This window comes from Anoplopoma fimbria, chromosome 6, assembly GCF_027596085.1.
Source record: "Anoplopoma fimbria isolate UVic2021 breed Golden Eagle Sablefish chromosome 6, Afim_UVic_2022, whole genome shotgun sequence".
In the NCBI taxonomy this organism is placed as follows: domain Eukaryota; kingdom Metazoa; phylum Chordata; class Actinopteri; order Perciformes; family Anoplopomatidae; genus Anoplopoma; species Anoplopoma fimbria.
The window spans coordinates 15,264,955-15,280,046 of record NC_072454.1 but is presented as its reverse complement, the minus strand read 5'-3'; the positions used below and the strand labels follow the sequence as shown (position 1 = coordinate 15,280,046).

The 15,092-nt window shown below is 39.8% G+C and overlaps 1 protein-coding gene across 1 annotated transcript in view; it reads left to right on the top strand.

The window, feature by feature from the left end:
* khdrbs2 (KH domain containing, RNA binding, signal transduction associated 2) overlaps nucleotides 1–15,092 on the top strand; it is a 51,332-nt gene that overhangs the window by 5,178 nt on the left and 31,062 nt on the right. The window contains exon 2 of the mRNA XM_054600680.1: nucleotides 5,387–5,514. Within this exon, the coding sequence (XP_054456655.1) occupies nucleotides 5,387–5,514 (128 nt within the window). The remainder of the gene's footprint in view (nucleotides 1–5,386; nucleotides 5,515–15,092) is intronic.

The window sequence follows — 15,092 nt, the reverse complement described above, 5'->3', positions numbered from 1 at the left end:
TACCAAAGTTTTCCATATTGCCTGCCTTGTAAGTAGCGACTATAGTAGGACTTGAAATGCCATCAAGATTAACATGTGTATAATTTGCTTGCTTACTTTTTCACTTCAGCGTTCGTTGCACATTCAGTAGAGAATTTCAAAATGTTATTATAATTAGATTGAAGATTTAATACGTTGGCACAGTGTAAATGGCTGAAAGCAATTTGCCTCAGTGCAGCTCAGTTAAAAACACATAAACAGCATGTGGCCAAACAGTGGCGCATATTTCCAACCCCATGCCGTTACATTCACGAGTCCAAAGCGGGAAAAGGACAAATCTAATTGCACGTCTGGTCCATTCTCCACACCAGGTCCACTCTGCTGAGAGGCGCTCTATTACCTACCTCTTTCTGTGTTTGATGTGAACAAACGATTAGGTATTGGGGAGAAATGAGATTGATTCATTTTTGCTCCCATTGTGGAGTCGTAATAGATATACCATTCAGTAGGTAAAAGAAATCAGTGAATAATTTAGCTGTCCTGAGGCTAATGGCAGCACTCAACGAAGCCTCTGTGTTTGACCTCTTATCGCAGTTGGTGGAGCCGTCTTCAGTACAATAAAGCATATCAACTACTCAATTATTTTTTGACTGGTGGTGCAAATCAATTAATGGATGAGTATTTTTATATGAACCAACAACATACTGACTCTCTAAACATACCGTAATTATCAGTTTTAACATTTTAGGGTTCATTTTATTGAAAGCATAAAAACAAACGAGTTCAAATGTGTTTTTTTTTAGCCATTTACTATCTGCAGTGTCTCTTTAAAGCTCGTTCATCAGTTTTCAGGTTATTCAAGGTTTCCAGTCTTTCAGCCAGCTTTGCAAAATAAAAGGTGAGCCCAGTGAAAAAGGAAATGATGCTTACTGTGTGCATTATTTGTCTTCACTGAGTACATGTGGGATATCACGCCATCCTGAGTTTGCTCTGTTGGGTGTGATGAGGTTCATCGTCATGCTCTGTTTTATCTCAAAAACCTCTCTGTGGCATTTCAGTGCAACAATGTAGGGATTAACCTAACCTATGTTGGAAGAATTAATTTTGATTGGATTCATTATAGTGACTTGTTTAATCACAGTGTGACTGTATTTTAGTGTTAGATTTTTCTCTGGATCCACATTTCTCTGTTGACCTGTCGGAAAACAACAACAACCCCCAGAAGTGTAAGAGACAATTTGATCTCACCAGCATCAACTCTGAAAAGAGAGAATACAAATTTTACAAACAGCTCATATTCAGCAGTAAAACAAAGTGCATGCTTTGGTAGCATGGACTGTATGGCAAACAAAATCCAATAAAGCTACAATGTGAGGATAAACAGCTGAGCAGTAAACATATTATCTCCAACAAATGGAGCAGCTCCCATTCCTCCTTCTGATGTTATTGAACTGCATTTTGTACTGGCAGTGGCTCAAACATTGTAGGGCATTTATGTTTTCTTTTTAACAAACTATATTAAAGCTTCTAGTAAATTTTAGTCTCAGTATAACACAGTCCATCACAATAAGTTTATTCATGGCAAATCTCAATGGCATTTTTTTTTGCTCAGCGAGAATATTCTGTTTAGTATCTGAATGTTTATTGAGAGCAACTAGCTGAGGAGAGAAGAGGCTATTTTTTTTCAAAAAGCTCTGGTAAAAGTGAAAGAAAATGCTTCCACATCTGATGTCTAAATCTCAAATAGAGACGTATTTACTGTAATTCTAAAAACAGTCTACTACAGAACTACAAACAGTCAGTGCTGATGCTCCGTGTCGCAGCATACAGACCAACGCAGATGCATTTAGCCTTATGCCATAGCAGGCTGACTGAGCACATTTTATATTTTTCGGCAAACCACGTACAGTTGCACACATTTATCTGGTAGCTGCCCAGTTAAACCACTTTTTATTTTTTCTAATCCTTGGCCGCTGAAGCAGTTCGGGCAGCAGAGGGGATCAACAGAGCCAGAATAGTCGCTGAGAGAGTCATTCATTTACTTCACCCAATGATGTTTTTTCATCTTGTGTGAGGACTGGAACCATTGACCTTCAAAGCGCATTCTCCCTCCTCTGATCTTTAGGCTCCTGTTGCTCCTTGTCTTATACTTGACACAGATGATACTGTTGTGAAAGTTTCCCCAGATTTATATATTGTAAGCTCATTTTCCTAATTTTCTCTCCCTTTGCCTGTCTCTCATTCTCTCACACATAATATTTTTCTGAGTTCACTGGCAGGTTGCAGACTGGAATAAAGGTGTTTCCCCATCAGGCACTCTTTCAGAGTATATTCATCTTCACGGGCTGGAAAAACATCATTACTTTATTCAAATGATGTGAACATTATGCCTGTTTGAAAGAAAAACACTTCACAATGGAAACATTGCCCAATGTTGGATATCAATGCTTGAAATGCTGAAACCTGGAACTGGTACATAACCACGAGCAGTTCAAATCCAAATTTGATGAAGTGGCTAACAAACACCCATTATGATGTTCTCAAATGACCAAAACTATTACCAGCAACAAGACCTTGCAATTCAAGAACAAAACACGCTATGCCCTCTACAATGATGAACACAAAAGCTTTTCTTTTCTGATCTGAAGTCTCAGGTCAAATTTTTTGTTGACTAATCCATCCATCAAAACCTTTTCTGTATGTCATTGTTGTAGCTATATAAACAATTCTTCCTGCTGCTAGAAGGATTTGCCACTGGAACCTGCACATATATTGTAACGACTGATGCCTCTTCCTTCCTTATTGGACAGTCTCGTCTACAGCCATGCTAGCGGCTCTATGATGCTGTATTGAAAACAGAGCAATGCTTTGAGCAAAATGCTAATGTCATCATGCTAACGTGCCCAACATTATTTGCTAATAAGCCCTAAACCACAGCTGACGTTGATAAGAGAGTCAATAGTTTTGCAGATATTTACTCGCAAACCAACATATTGGACAAATCACAATTCTGACCCGATTATGGCGAAAGAGGAAAGATCAGGAAATTATTTAAATTCATCCACTGGGGACCATGAATGTTTGTACCTCATTTCAAGGAAATCCATTGTATAGTTGTTGAGATATTTTAGTCCGTGTTGGAACCCGCTGACCGACTTTGACTTCCCCAGAGCCCGAACACTTGCATGGCTAAATACACATTCTCCTCCTTACGTATACTGTAGCTTCAGCTTGTCACAATACAGGACCCTAGTTACTGTATACACAGCAGAGGCAGTTCAAGAAAGACATGAGTTTGCACACAGGTTATGATTGATTTATCTCCTCAGGCAAGAATATATCAATTCTATTTTTAAGAAGCACATTTTGTAAGCTCCTGCAATCCGGGCACACCTGTTTTGTGTAAAGTGCCACATAAGCAGGTGTGAATCCACTGCATGGATGGGAATAAAAGGTCGTAGGGGGTCTCTCAATCTGTTTACCTGAGCTTCAGTGAGAGGTTTCAGGTAGAGGCTATACCCAGAGGCAGGCGATGCTGGTGTGAGTTCACTCTTGATACAGTCCTTTCCATTACAGCCTCACTGTGGGACATGGAAATTCACTTAATGGTATTTCTTTGACAGAAGTCTGATTGATATGACAACATTATAGTGTCTGATTTAGTGTCTCCAGAAAGCACGCCTGAAAAGCAGTTAACAAAGCTCTTTCTTCAGTAAATATTTGTTAGTTATTAAGGCTCTTCAGTCTGGCAATTACTTTAACTTGGTAACATTTTTGAACATTCATTTATTTCCACTCTCCCATTTTGATTCGCTCTATGTTTTAGGAAGTTGTGTAGCTTTAGTTTCAATCTTCTCACAGAGAAACTGCAACGAAGTGAAGACAGCATGTTCCAATTTAAATGATCTTCCTCGGACAATGAGGCCCAATCAGAGAGATTGTGTCACGCTGCAAGAAATCGATGCGTTTTAAGCTGTTGGAGTTTTGCCTAGGGGATTTCACAGACAATAGCAAAATTGAAAAAATGAACCTTAATGTAGTGAGTAAAAATAAAACCACTGGTCATTAGGGAGGGGGTGCATGTTGGAACTGACTGGAGCTGCCTTGATCAATAACCTGGAGTTATGGGTTTCCAGAAGGTCACGTAAACAAAAAGTCTCAGAAGGACCCTTCGCTGTGAACACTTTTCCAACAATGCAATATCATTTTACACAAAATCTGATAACTAGTAAAACTCTAGACGTTTAACATGGATTTTAAAGTGGATTCAGTCACTTTTGAGGATGTACTTATGTCCTTTATCAACCTACTTCCCTAGTGAACAGAAAAACAGAGAAACGCACGTACTCAAATTTAATACGTTCTTCACAGAACATTTTAGTAATTTATTTGTCCAAACTTCTGCTCCGTAATGAAACGTCCCAATGGGGAGAGCTGTTTATATCCTCAAAGCTTTGTCCACTGGCTGTGGACAGCTCAGATAAGGGTGAAGTGCTGCAGACTAAATATATCTGCTCAGGAGTGGTCAGTGACTCTTTCTCGGTCTTGTTCAGGAACATCTTTTATTGTCCAGCCAGTGTGTTGCAGCCTGATAATTCTCCACCGGGTATTAATTAGCGACAGAGGAGGATTCCCGGGTGTTGGACAACAGACAGCTTCATTTCTGGTGCACTTAATGTATTGCCAATAGTTCAGCTCAAGTGTTGTGAAATGAATCAATCAAGAAATAACACTGTTCAGGGTTTTCCTGTTAAAGCTGATCTGGACGTTAATATTCACCTCTCATCTCTTATCTTAATGCATTAAGGCTAGGGACACACAAGCATGATTGGGCCAATTTGCACAAGATTTTTAAAATTAATAGAAGCAGTAGTTCTGTTTGATTGGAACCAATGATTTGCAAATATGATCTTGATATGAGAGTTCACAGATCCAATCTTAACTACCCCCACTTGACTTTTACCGATAACAAAGAGTGTTTTTTTCAATGTCTAAACCGTTATCTGCTCAAGACCTGTGCTGTGTGGGGATCAGAGACTGCTAACATCCCTCAAGAGCTCAGTTTGCAGCGAAGTGAGGCACAACGAGCTGAGTGTGACTGCTTGGCTCTGTTGTTATTTTTTTATGGGAATCACTGGATCATGAGATTGCGGGGCCCGATATGAAAGGACGTGTCAGGAGTGAGCGGGATAATCTCATATCATTAGCATTTGCAATGTGAGCATATTGCAAATAATCAGGAAAATAATAACTGTCTATTGCAATGCATAGTTTAATGTCATCCCAAAGTTTCCCCAGCCTGTTTTGTTTGTCATGCTGCCGTGGATGTTGACTGATGCTTTTTTTAGGTTACATAACAAACTAATCATCTTATCTGTATTTTCTTATGTATTTTGTTTTTCTGCAGAGATTGAAAAAAATGAAGGGGACGAATTGAAAAAAGATGGTGACACGAAGAAATACCTAGATATCATCAGCAATAAAAATATCAAGCTGTCTGAAAGAGTCCTCATTCCAATCCAACAGTATCCAAAGGTAAGAGACACAACAGCCACATCTGCACCTATTCAGGGTCCTATTCTTTATTTTCTGTTGAAAGAAACTGACCAGAAATGGAAATTAATTTTTCAAATTACGAGAACAGTCAAAGTGCGAGATAAGATGAAAGATGCATTTGAAAAACACTGAGCTTTTATGTGTGTGTGTTATATTAATTAATCATTCATTATAGTTGTCAATAGGTGCACTGTTGCTTCACCTATTTGCACAAATGCTTTTGACACTGAAAATCCCCCTAAGCCTCAAACAGGCTAATAGAAAGTCACCAGACAGTGTCGCATATTTTGATGTAGTCATCAGAAAAACAAAGTTTGTAGTGCACTAAAGCACTCGATGGTACAGTGAGGAACACTGACCATAAATCACTGTGTGACACAATACGCCTTATTCTGACTTATGAAATGTCAGTGGTGACAAAGTTTGAAATGTAGCCTAATGGGGCTGCTCCATCAGGCAGCTTAGCGACAACATGCAGCTGCTTGTGGAGAACCAAAAGGCTTTACTGCTACTGTAATCAAGGAAGCCTTCTCCACTGAGTTTGCATTCATACATTCAGGCAAGGCAACGGGCAGCTAAGAACTATAGCATCTGTGTAGCACACAACTTGTAACAGAACGTATTTCGATATAGTATATTGATTTTTGCCCTGCTCTGCTAGTAAAGTATATGCTACCTCGTTTTATAACTGTGTGTAGACAGACAGATCACTAGGGAGTAGTTTTCATTTCTGTAAATAATTTAAGAAAATATACATTATTGATTTTCAGATATATGATTTATCAGAATCGTTAACTAATGATCACTGCAACTGCTTTTCATTACATGGTCTAATGAAAATAGGGCTATACAATGATAGATACTTGGCATCCATGAATAGCTAAAGACTATTCATTTTAAGGTCCCATAAAACAAAACGGCCACACCTGTGTTGTTACGTTGTGCCCCTAGGTATCTACTCTATATTTTTTGTAAAACATAAAACATTTAATATTTTTGCTGATACATCTTGTTTTTGATGGTGTTCTTTAAAACTTTAGTCCACTAAATCTGATCATAGGTTTTGGTGTGACCTTGCCGGCAACTCCAATCATATAAAACCTGCAGGGTCTGTTCTTCGCTGTCAGTTGGCATCAATATTTTATCATCATCATCATCATCATCATCATCATCATCATCATCATCAACTCTCTTCTCCCAAAATCTTAAACATTTATGGTCAACAGCTGCTCATCTCTCTGCTTCCACACTCTCTGACACTTTTTGTCTCCAAGCACTTGTTTGAAATGAATCACTTCAGGCCACTTTTCCTCTTGTTGTCGCTGCAGGTTTGAGTGCACAGTGAAGGAGTTATGAGGATGAGATCCTCAACAAAACACAGTGTCCATTTTAGTAGTCCCACTCTCAAGTCAAGTTTCCTTTGAGTGTGTTAAGTTTTGCCCAAACTTCTTGATTCATGATCTTGCAACTATTTCATAACAGCCATATGTTTTAACAGTAGCTGATTTGTCTGCCTTATTAGAGAAGGACTAGAGAAAAGAGAATGTCAGAAGGGCAGAGCAACATTTAACTGCGCCTCAGGAGCACAGGCGGGGTGCTTTAGCCCAGTGAGCCCCTCAGGACAACTCCATAGAAATCAATTTGCTGTTTTCTCCTCAGGATCATTGTTGAGAAGTAATTAAGCTGTGTTCAGGAACTCCTCACTCAATTAAATAAATTTCAAATCTATAAAAAAATACCAATTGAAACAGTTTCTTGGGGAAAAAAAGCCCCCAAATGACTCAGGGGTATCCATCTGCCCTCATTTTTACTGCCTCATTAAGTGCATTTTCTGACCAAGCCATTTTTAGTTAACAAGTATTTTCAAAGTGCAAGCATAGATTTTTTTCCTGAATTTACAGCAGACATACCATATTTAAAGCTAGGAATAAGACTTCCAGAGACTTCTCGCAATGTTGGTAAAGTATGGTTCATACTCGGGTTTGGACAGATGTGAAGCAGTCATCATCATCGTCAACGGCAATCACTCGAAGTCTAGCATGACGGTTCTTATTGTGGGTCTTCAAATGACTGAAGAGGCCAATTCTGGAAACACAAGCTGTGTTGCAGTATGGGCATTGATGTGAGGTGTTGGAAGTGGAATGTGGGAGAGCCTTTTTGATGGGCACACTCTCCTTTCTTTGCTGCTCTTTGACTGTTTGGCAGCCTGTCAGATATTGTCTTCATGGAGTGTGGCTCCTTCATGGAAACTGTTTCTCCTTGCTGTGTGGAATCTTTTGATGTTGATCCTGATGTTATTCTTTAAATACTTTTCCTGACCTCAATGTGCTCCTTAGCCAGCATTTAGTTCCAAGTGGAGGACCTGTTTAAGGAGACATGTGTCAGGCATTTATATTACATGGCTCTTCAATCTCATCTGGTGTTTAATTAATGCTGTTGGCGATGCTGTCGATGTTTGCCTCCTTAAGAACACTGATATTCATGTGCTTCTCCTTCCTGTCACGGGTGTGGTGTGGACCCAAAAGCAGAACGACCAGGAGACAGATAAAGTTCTGGAGCTTTATTCAAAGCTGAGCACACAGCAGACATACAGGCAGGGTCAGACTCACAGTGGGAAACAGGCAGGGGATCAGGTAGACGGAAACCAGAGGAAGCGGAGGCTAAACTCGTGGTCGGGGACAGAAGGCTAAGGCGGCTAACCGAGGCAAAGGCAAGGTAGGGGAATCCGGTGGTCGGGGACAGAAGGCTGAGTCGTTGACCGGGGCACAGGCAAGGCAGGGAAGTCTAGACAGGCAGGCAGGGTCGGCAACGGGAAACCAGTCCACGGGAAATTGCTGGAAGGTCTGACATAAATGCAACGAACGATCTGGCAGCGAGTGTGTGACTGACTGGGGTTTAAATACTGCAGGGTGTAGGTGCAGCAGAGTGGGGCGGCTGTGGCGTAGTGGAGAGCAAGGTAGTTCTCCAATCAGAGGGTCGGTGGTTCGATACCCGGCTTCGGCAGTCGATGTGTCCTTGGGCAAGACACTTAACCCCAAGTTGCTCCCGAAGGCAACATCCAGTGTGGACTGGATGTTGTATGAATGTTAGTTAGAGTCTGATGGTGGCACCTTGCATGGTAGCCTGTCATCAGTGTGTGAATGGGTGAATGATATGTAATATACTACTATACGATTGTAAGTCGCTTTGGATAAAAGTGTCTGCTAAATGACTGTAATGTAATGTAATGAGCAGGTGAGAGGGATTGTGCTGATGAGGTGGGTGTGGCAGACTGGTGCACTGCATGAGGCTGATTAGGTGAGTGAGGGAGAGTGTGGTGAGAGAGAGAGGGGCTGGGCTGTGAGCTGGAAGTGGAACTGGGAGTGGCCGGAGTGAACTGAGAGAGAGTGACAGGCAGGTGAACAGAGTGAGCCAATTAGGTGAGTGAGACAGAATGACAGGGAGTATGGAAGACGAACTGTGACACTTCCAGCTGATTTTTCACAGGCATCTCTGTTGGTCAGACTCCAGACCGTAGGTAGTCCAGTTCTCTAAACCATATACAGTGTGGGCAAGATAACTGCCTTGAAGATCAGAAGCTTGGTCTTTGACAGCAGGTCAGTTTTCAAAAAAATCTTCTACAGAGCTTTGCAAAAGCCCCACTGGCACAGCTAATGCGAAGAGTACCTTGCTGTCTTGAGGAGAGGTGACTTATAAGGCAGGGGAACTGTGGGTGGGTGGGTCAAACAAACACAGGTCTTTCACCCAGAAGGACACTGTTTGTGTCCTGTGTGAAACCAAAATGTTGACTTTACACTTGTTACGCAACATTGCACAAGAAAGTCCACTAAGAGCGGTTGTTGTTAGGTAGAAGAAACATTATGGTTTGTGTTCAAACAATAACTTAGCAATGTAATGTAAAAAACAGTAACAACTAATACAACAACAACTGCTATTAGTGGACTTTCTTGTGCAACATTCCAACCATTACCAAGAAGTTTGTTGCCTAAACCTAACCAATCATTTCACGTTAACCAAGTGGCATTGTGCGTTTTTGCAAGCGTGATACAAGGCTGATATGAAACATTTTTATAAATGTATTCATGGTTGTTCAGAAACGTACAATGCTAGCATTATTTCTGGCGACTGGGTTGTGTCAGCTCCTGGTTAATAAAACAATATAGCTTGGAATCAAAAACCTAAGAATCACTAAAATAATATACTTAGTATGATCATAAACAGAAAAAATCAAAGCCGAAATACACAGGCCTGGTTCTGTTTAATGAACATAGTAGTGCCGGCTCTGCAGAGTAAGCAGTGCAGTCCAGAGGGATGGAGCAGTTGTCCAACAACAACAACTTATGTGACCTAATTGCACAGTCAGCACCCCACAAGACACTGCAGTGCCACTATCTTAAACATCTTGGTAACACTGCACTTTCAGTTAATGATAATTAGCCACATGTAGCAACTCTTTGATAGAGGATGAGAAAAAAGAAAGACGAGGGAAATGGAGCACACAGCAAATACCTCACAAAGTTGAAAAGACATTTTTGACAATACTAGACACAATCAGACACAGACAAATATCACTTTATATATTTCCTGAATTAGTGATAATACTGTGTAAGCTTGAATGTTAACATATTCTTTACACCTGCAAGAAGGTGTTTAACAACAGCACAACAGATCAGACAACACAGATTATGTATAACTTTTCTTCAACACTTCTACATATAAAAAAATAAAACCATATATTTTTGGGCTAGAATTGAGATAAACAACAAAAAAAATAATATATATATATTTGACTTCTTACTTTGACAATATCAGGCTCTAACGAGAGTCACAACCTAATCAGTCAGTTTTACTTTACATTGGAAACCTCACTTTGTGTCACAGTGATTCATAACGTCTATGTCTCCTGTAATGACTAGTCAAAATGTCTATTCTTTCATATTTCGTAGTATCATGTTTTGGGTAGAATTGTATTGATGATGATATCAACAAACAGACTCCAGGCCCATAAATATCTCAGTTGCGCTGAGAAGTTAATGTTAATCAATTTTGCTACAATCCCAAAAAAAAACCTCTGTAAAGCTTTGAGTCAGAGAACGAGAGAGACTACTGTGACATTACATAATATGTGAGTGAGTATATACAAAACCACCATGCTGCATTAAAAAGTGTATAAAAATAGAACTATAGTTTGGCGACAACAAACAAAACTGTATATCAATAACATAAAAGCATTTTGAAAGAATATTGAATTGTATTGTACCTATTTAGCAGTGACAATGCACACATTTATTATACCTATTATTACTATTACTGCTTTATTATTCTATTATGACCATTTATTATGATTGTTAATAGTAATACTTTTTCTATTATTAATAATCCCATTATATGTATAATTTCCATCATGTGAATTGACTATGTTTTAATTTTATCATGATTTTCATTCTGTACACATCTATTGCACTTCTTTCCGTCCTGGGAGAAGGATCCCCTTCTCAGTTGTTCTCCCTAAAAGTAAAACTGTAAAATCATGATGGTACATTGTATGTTCCTACTTTATCTCTCTCAAAATCACCCCCCTATCAACTACAATGCATCGGTAAACCAATAATATATTGTACATGTCACACTGCCCTTCCTCGCTGAATAATGCATTCACATTCAGCTGACAGCATCTGAAATTCATTGTTAGCTACTTGCTGGAGAGCTGAAATAGGAACATTTTACTCAAAACAGGATTAATGCTTAACCCAACCAACGAGTTAAACTGTATTTTACCACAGATTCTAATAAAAGTGAAGAGCTTTACATTAGTTCTGGGTTTTTACAGTATGTTTAGTTGTATGAATTTGGTTGATTAGATACTAAAATCAAATGAAATATCAGAATTGGTAAAGCTGCAGCAGCTGGAAAAAAACCTGGAGGGATGATGACCGGCCCTAGTTGTATGCATCATTCACAGGGGACAACTTGTGTGTTTTGTGCACCACTCTCTGTAAAATTGACATTAGGTTTGTTGTCCTTTTATAGCCTGTCAAGATAAAGAAAGTTGGCCTTGGCGCACTGCTCCAGTGACCTTCCCATTGCTTTCTTTAATCTCTTCTGAAAAAGGGATGTAACCTTGAAAACAGGTGATTCTGGTTAAAGGGAACAGAGGGGGTACATCTGTACCCGTTTTGCCACGTAAACAAATGATACACTCAGCACGCGTATGGACGCCTCAAAAAAAAAAAAAAAAAAAGATCACTATTTACTCAGCAAAAATATGATTAAGCTGCATAGTCATTTTCATTATCGCCTAACTAGAATTTATCCTCTGCTGTTTAATGAGACAGCTTGATTAGCATCTCGTAACCTTGGGGCATGAAATGGATTTTCAATGGCTGATACTGTCTGCTTGTCTGAATCCAGTGCTGGGACTACTCTGCGTGTGTGTGTGTGTGTGTGTGTGTGTGTGTGTGTGTGTGTGTGTGTGTGTGTGTGTGTGTGTGTGTGTGTGTGTGTGTGTGTGTGTGTGTGTGTGTGTGTGTGTGTGTGTGTGTGACTGAGAATGTGTAATGATTCCTGCCCTTTCAATTAAAATCACTTTGATTTAGTTAGAGACAAAATTGACATATTTCTGCTGTTCTCAAATTTAAACAAGCTTGTTTGGAAATGTGCTTTAACTGTCCACCGACAGGTACATACGGTACACAGCCTACAACACATTCAAATTGTATTTTGTCCTTGTGGATGCCCCAAATTTTAGCTTATCGCCATTGTGTTATTGTGACCTTTAAATAGTGCAGCAGCTGTGCTCTTCCCAAAGAGGAATTACATTTTTGTCTGAGAGATGTCAGTGTCCCAAAGAAAGGCCTATCATGTGGAAAGGTGCTTTGCTTAGATAAGAGCTGAATACAGTAGAAAGATAACAGAGTGTGAATTAAAAATTAGGCACTTGTACGATATTGTCACAGTTCCACTCTGGAATTCCACTGAGTCAGTGTTTGTGTGATGACTTTGTCTGGCACAATGCTGCTCACAAGATAATAAAGATAAATGATACAGTGACCCAGCTCTAATCAAAGACTAATTACTAGCAGGGTTTTCAGTACATAGTGCATTCATACTGGAAATGTGGCGACATCTAGCTAAATGTCAGCATGAATTCAAGCATAGATTCAATGTATGAATAAATGGAACTGGATACAGTGTAGGACGTGGCGCCCCGATTCTATCGTATGAAAGTTATTCAGTGGCGCATCAAGCAAAAACAGTCAGACTTCCGAGTATAAAATGACCTGCATCTTCCAGCGATTTTCCGCATTCATGGAGACAAAAGAGCTAGCGTGGTAGTGTTCCCTTTAAGCCCCGGCTCCCAAAAGCTCCATCGCGGGTTCATTCACATCATAAACAGCAGCACTGGATTGGGCTATTGGTGCATTTCACAACTTTTAGTACATAATAATTTAAATAAGGGCTATTCAAGTGTTCCTACTGGGAAGTTGATTTACCTTCAAAAATAAATATCTGCTGAGTTACAGACGTCTCTTTCTCAATGTCTCTGGGAAAAAGTATTTTTGGGCTTCATGTGACGGACTCGCAAGGTGTAATTCCATGGTTTAGCCATTAAGTAAAATTTGCATCAAAGCCTGAAACTCTTCTTGGGTTAAAGTTAAATAGGGTTAGGATTAGATAGGGTTAAGGATAGATTCACTTGATTTTTTAGTGTGCTATTGATTGACACGATTGTCGTACAATGCAGTGCACAACAGGGAAAAAAATTGAGAAAATTGAAAAAGCTACAGGAAGACCATGGTTAACAAAAATAAAAAAATTTGAAAGCTGCTCTAATCAATAACAATGGCTCAAATGACTACATGTAATGTTAAAGATTGCAGTGATGAACTAACAGAGAATTATCTCCCGACTCTGAACTGCAGTTCCCTTCAGCCCTATAGGGCAATTTAGCTTCTCTCAGCTCATTGTCTTGATTTCATGGCACACAATTTCATATTTTTTGTTTCTCCCAACTTCTCATCAACTTAAACTAGCAGCAGCTAGTTGCTGATAAACCCACTCTATTATACCTGATTAGCACTAAACAGCAGACAAAGTTAGAGTTTAGCTGGTGAACGTAGTGCGGAAAGAGTTGGTGGAGAGCAAATCAAAAGGGAGAGGTAGTATCAGGCTTATATTCATAAGATGGACACAAACATGCTGCGCAAGTTGCTGTTTGATTGACGTCGGTCAACATATACCGTAGGACAGAAAAGTACTATAATGTCCTGTGTATTAAAAGCTAGACAGTATATCATGAATAGGAGTGTATACTGTAATGTATACTTGATAATATGAAGATTCAAATTGAGATGCAGTAACAGTGTTGACTGTGCACCTCTCTTTTGTTGTACTTTCAGCAGGGAGTGTACAGCTCTGCCTCTTCATTTGTTGAAAAAGTGGAAGAGGTATAAAAAAAGGATTGGTGTTTGTCGTTAGTCATTTAAAGGCCGTAGCTGGTTAGAGACTTGCAAGAAATGATTGTTTGAATTGATTTTTCTCTACTCCAACAGCAAATATATGTAGCTGCTGCAAAACACAACTTTTCATGGTCTTAAACACCTTTTGTAGCGTTGCATCAATTCGGCGTTGCTTGCTGCTCGTCTTTATTGATCTTGGCTCAAGTTGTTTGTCATCTGTTTGAATTTACAAGGATGTTTGCTGTGTTCACTGTCTCTGTGTGTGTAGGCCATCTGGGCGACAGTTCAGGGTTTACATATGGGAATTTTAAAATTCTTATCAGAATCTTGGGTAGGACAGGGATCTTTTGCAAATGAACACAAAATGATTAGGGGCCGAGCACCGACCGACTGTCGAGGGCGAAGGCCCTATTGAAATCGATAGAATTATTATTGAAAATGCATTTTTGAGGGCTTTATCATGCTCAAAAACTCCTCAAATGTTGCACGCTTATCAGGACTGGTGAAATATTATATATTTTATGGGGCCCTTGCTGTTTGACAGGCCACGCCCCTCACCCCGTATAGGCCGATTGACTTTAAATTTCGACACACATGTCCAGCTCCTTCTGCTCTACAAAAAAAGCCATACAGACCATTAAGCTCCGCCGGTTTTGTGTTAGACTTTTTTGGGGGGAAAAACGGTGCGGTGTCTCCTGGTCGCAGACATTCACAGCCGTGGCAGCTTGCATGCCGCCAGTACCCCCAACATGCGCAAAGGTACAAGGGCCCGATCATAGCTGCTTGCAGCTTTAACTGTTATTTTTCTTGAACTGGTTTAGGCCGCCCTCTTTGTGAAATGCATTGCAATTGTGATTATTTAAAATGCTGAAGTTGTTTTATTAATGTCTTGACCAGACACAACACCCTCAACTAAGACAACAGCTGTAAAACAAAGTCATACCATAAAATGTGATAAATTTAACCAGGTGAACAATAAATCTTCTCCCACCTGCTTCCTTTAATGTCTGTGGAGCTGATAGGACACGCTCCTCTGACACACTCACAGCCCAGTCATCCATAGCTGTCATTAAAGCATAAACCTCTACCTGAGGCTTT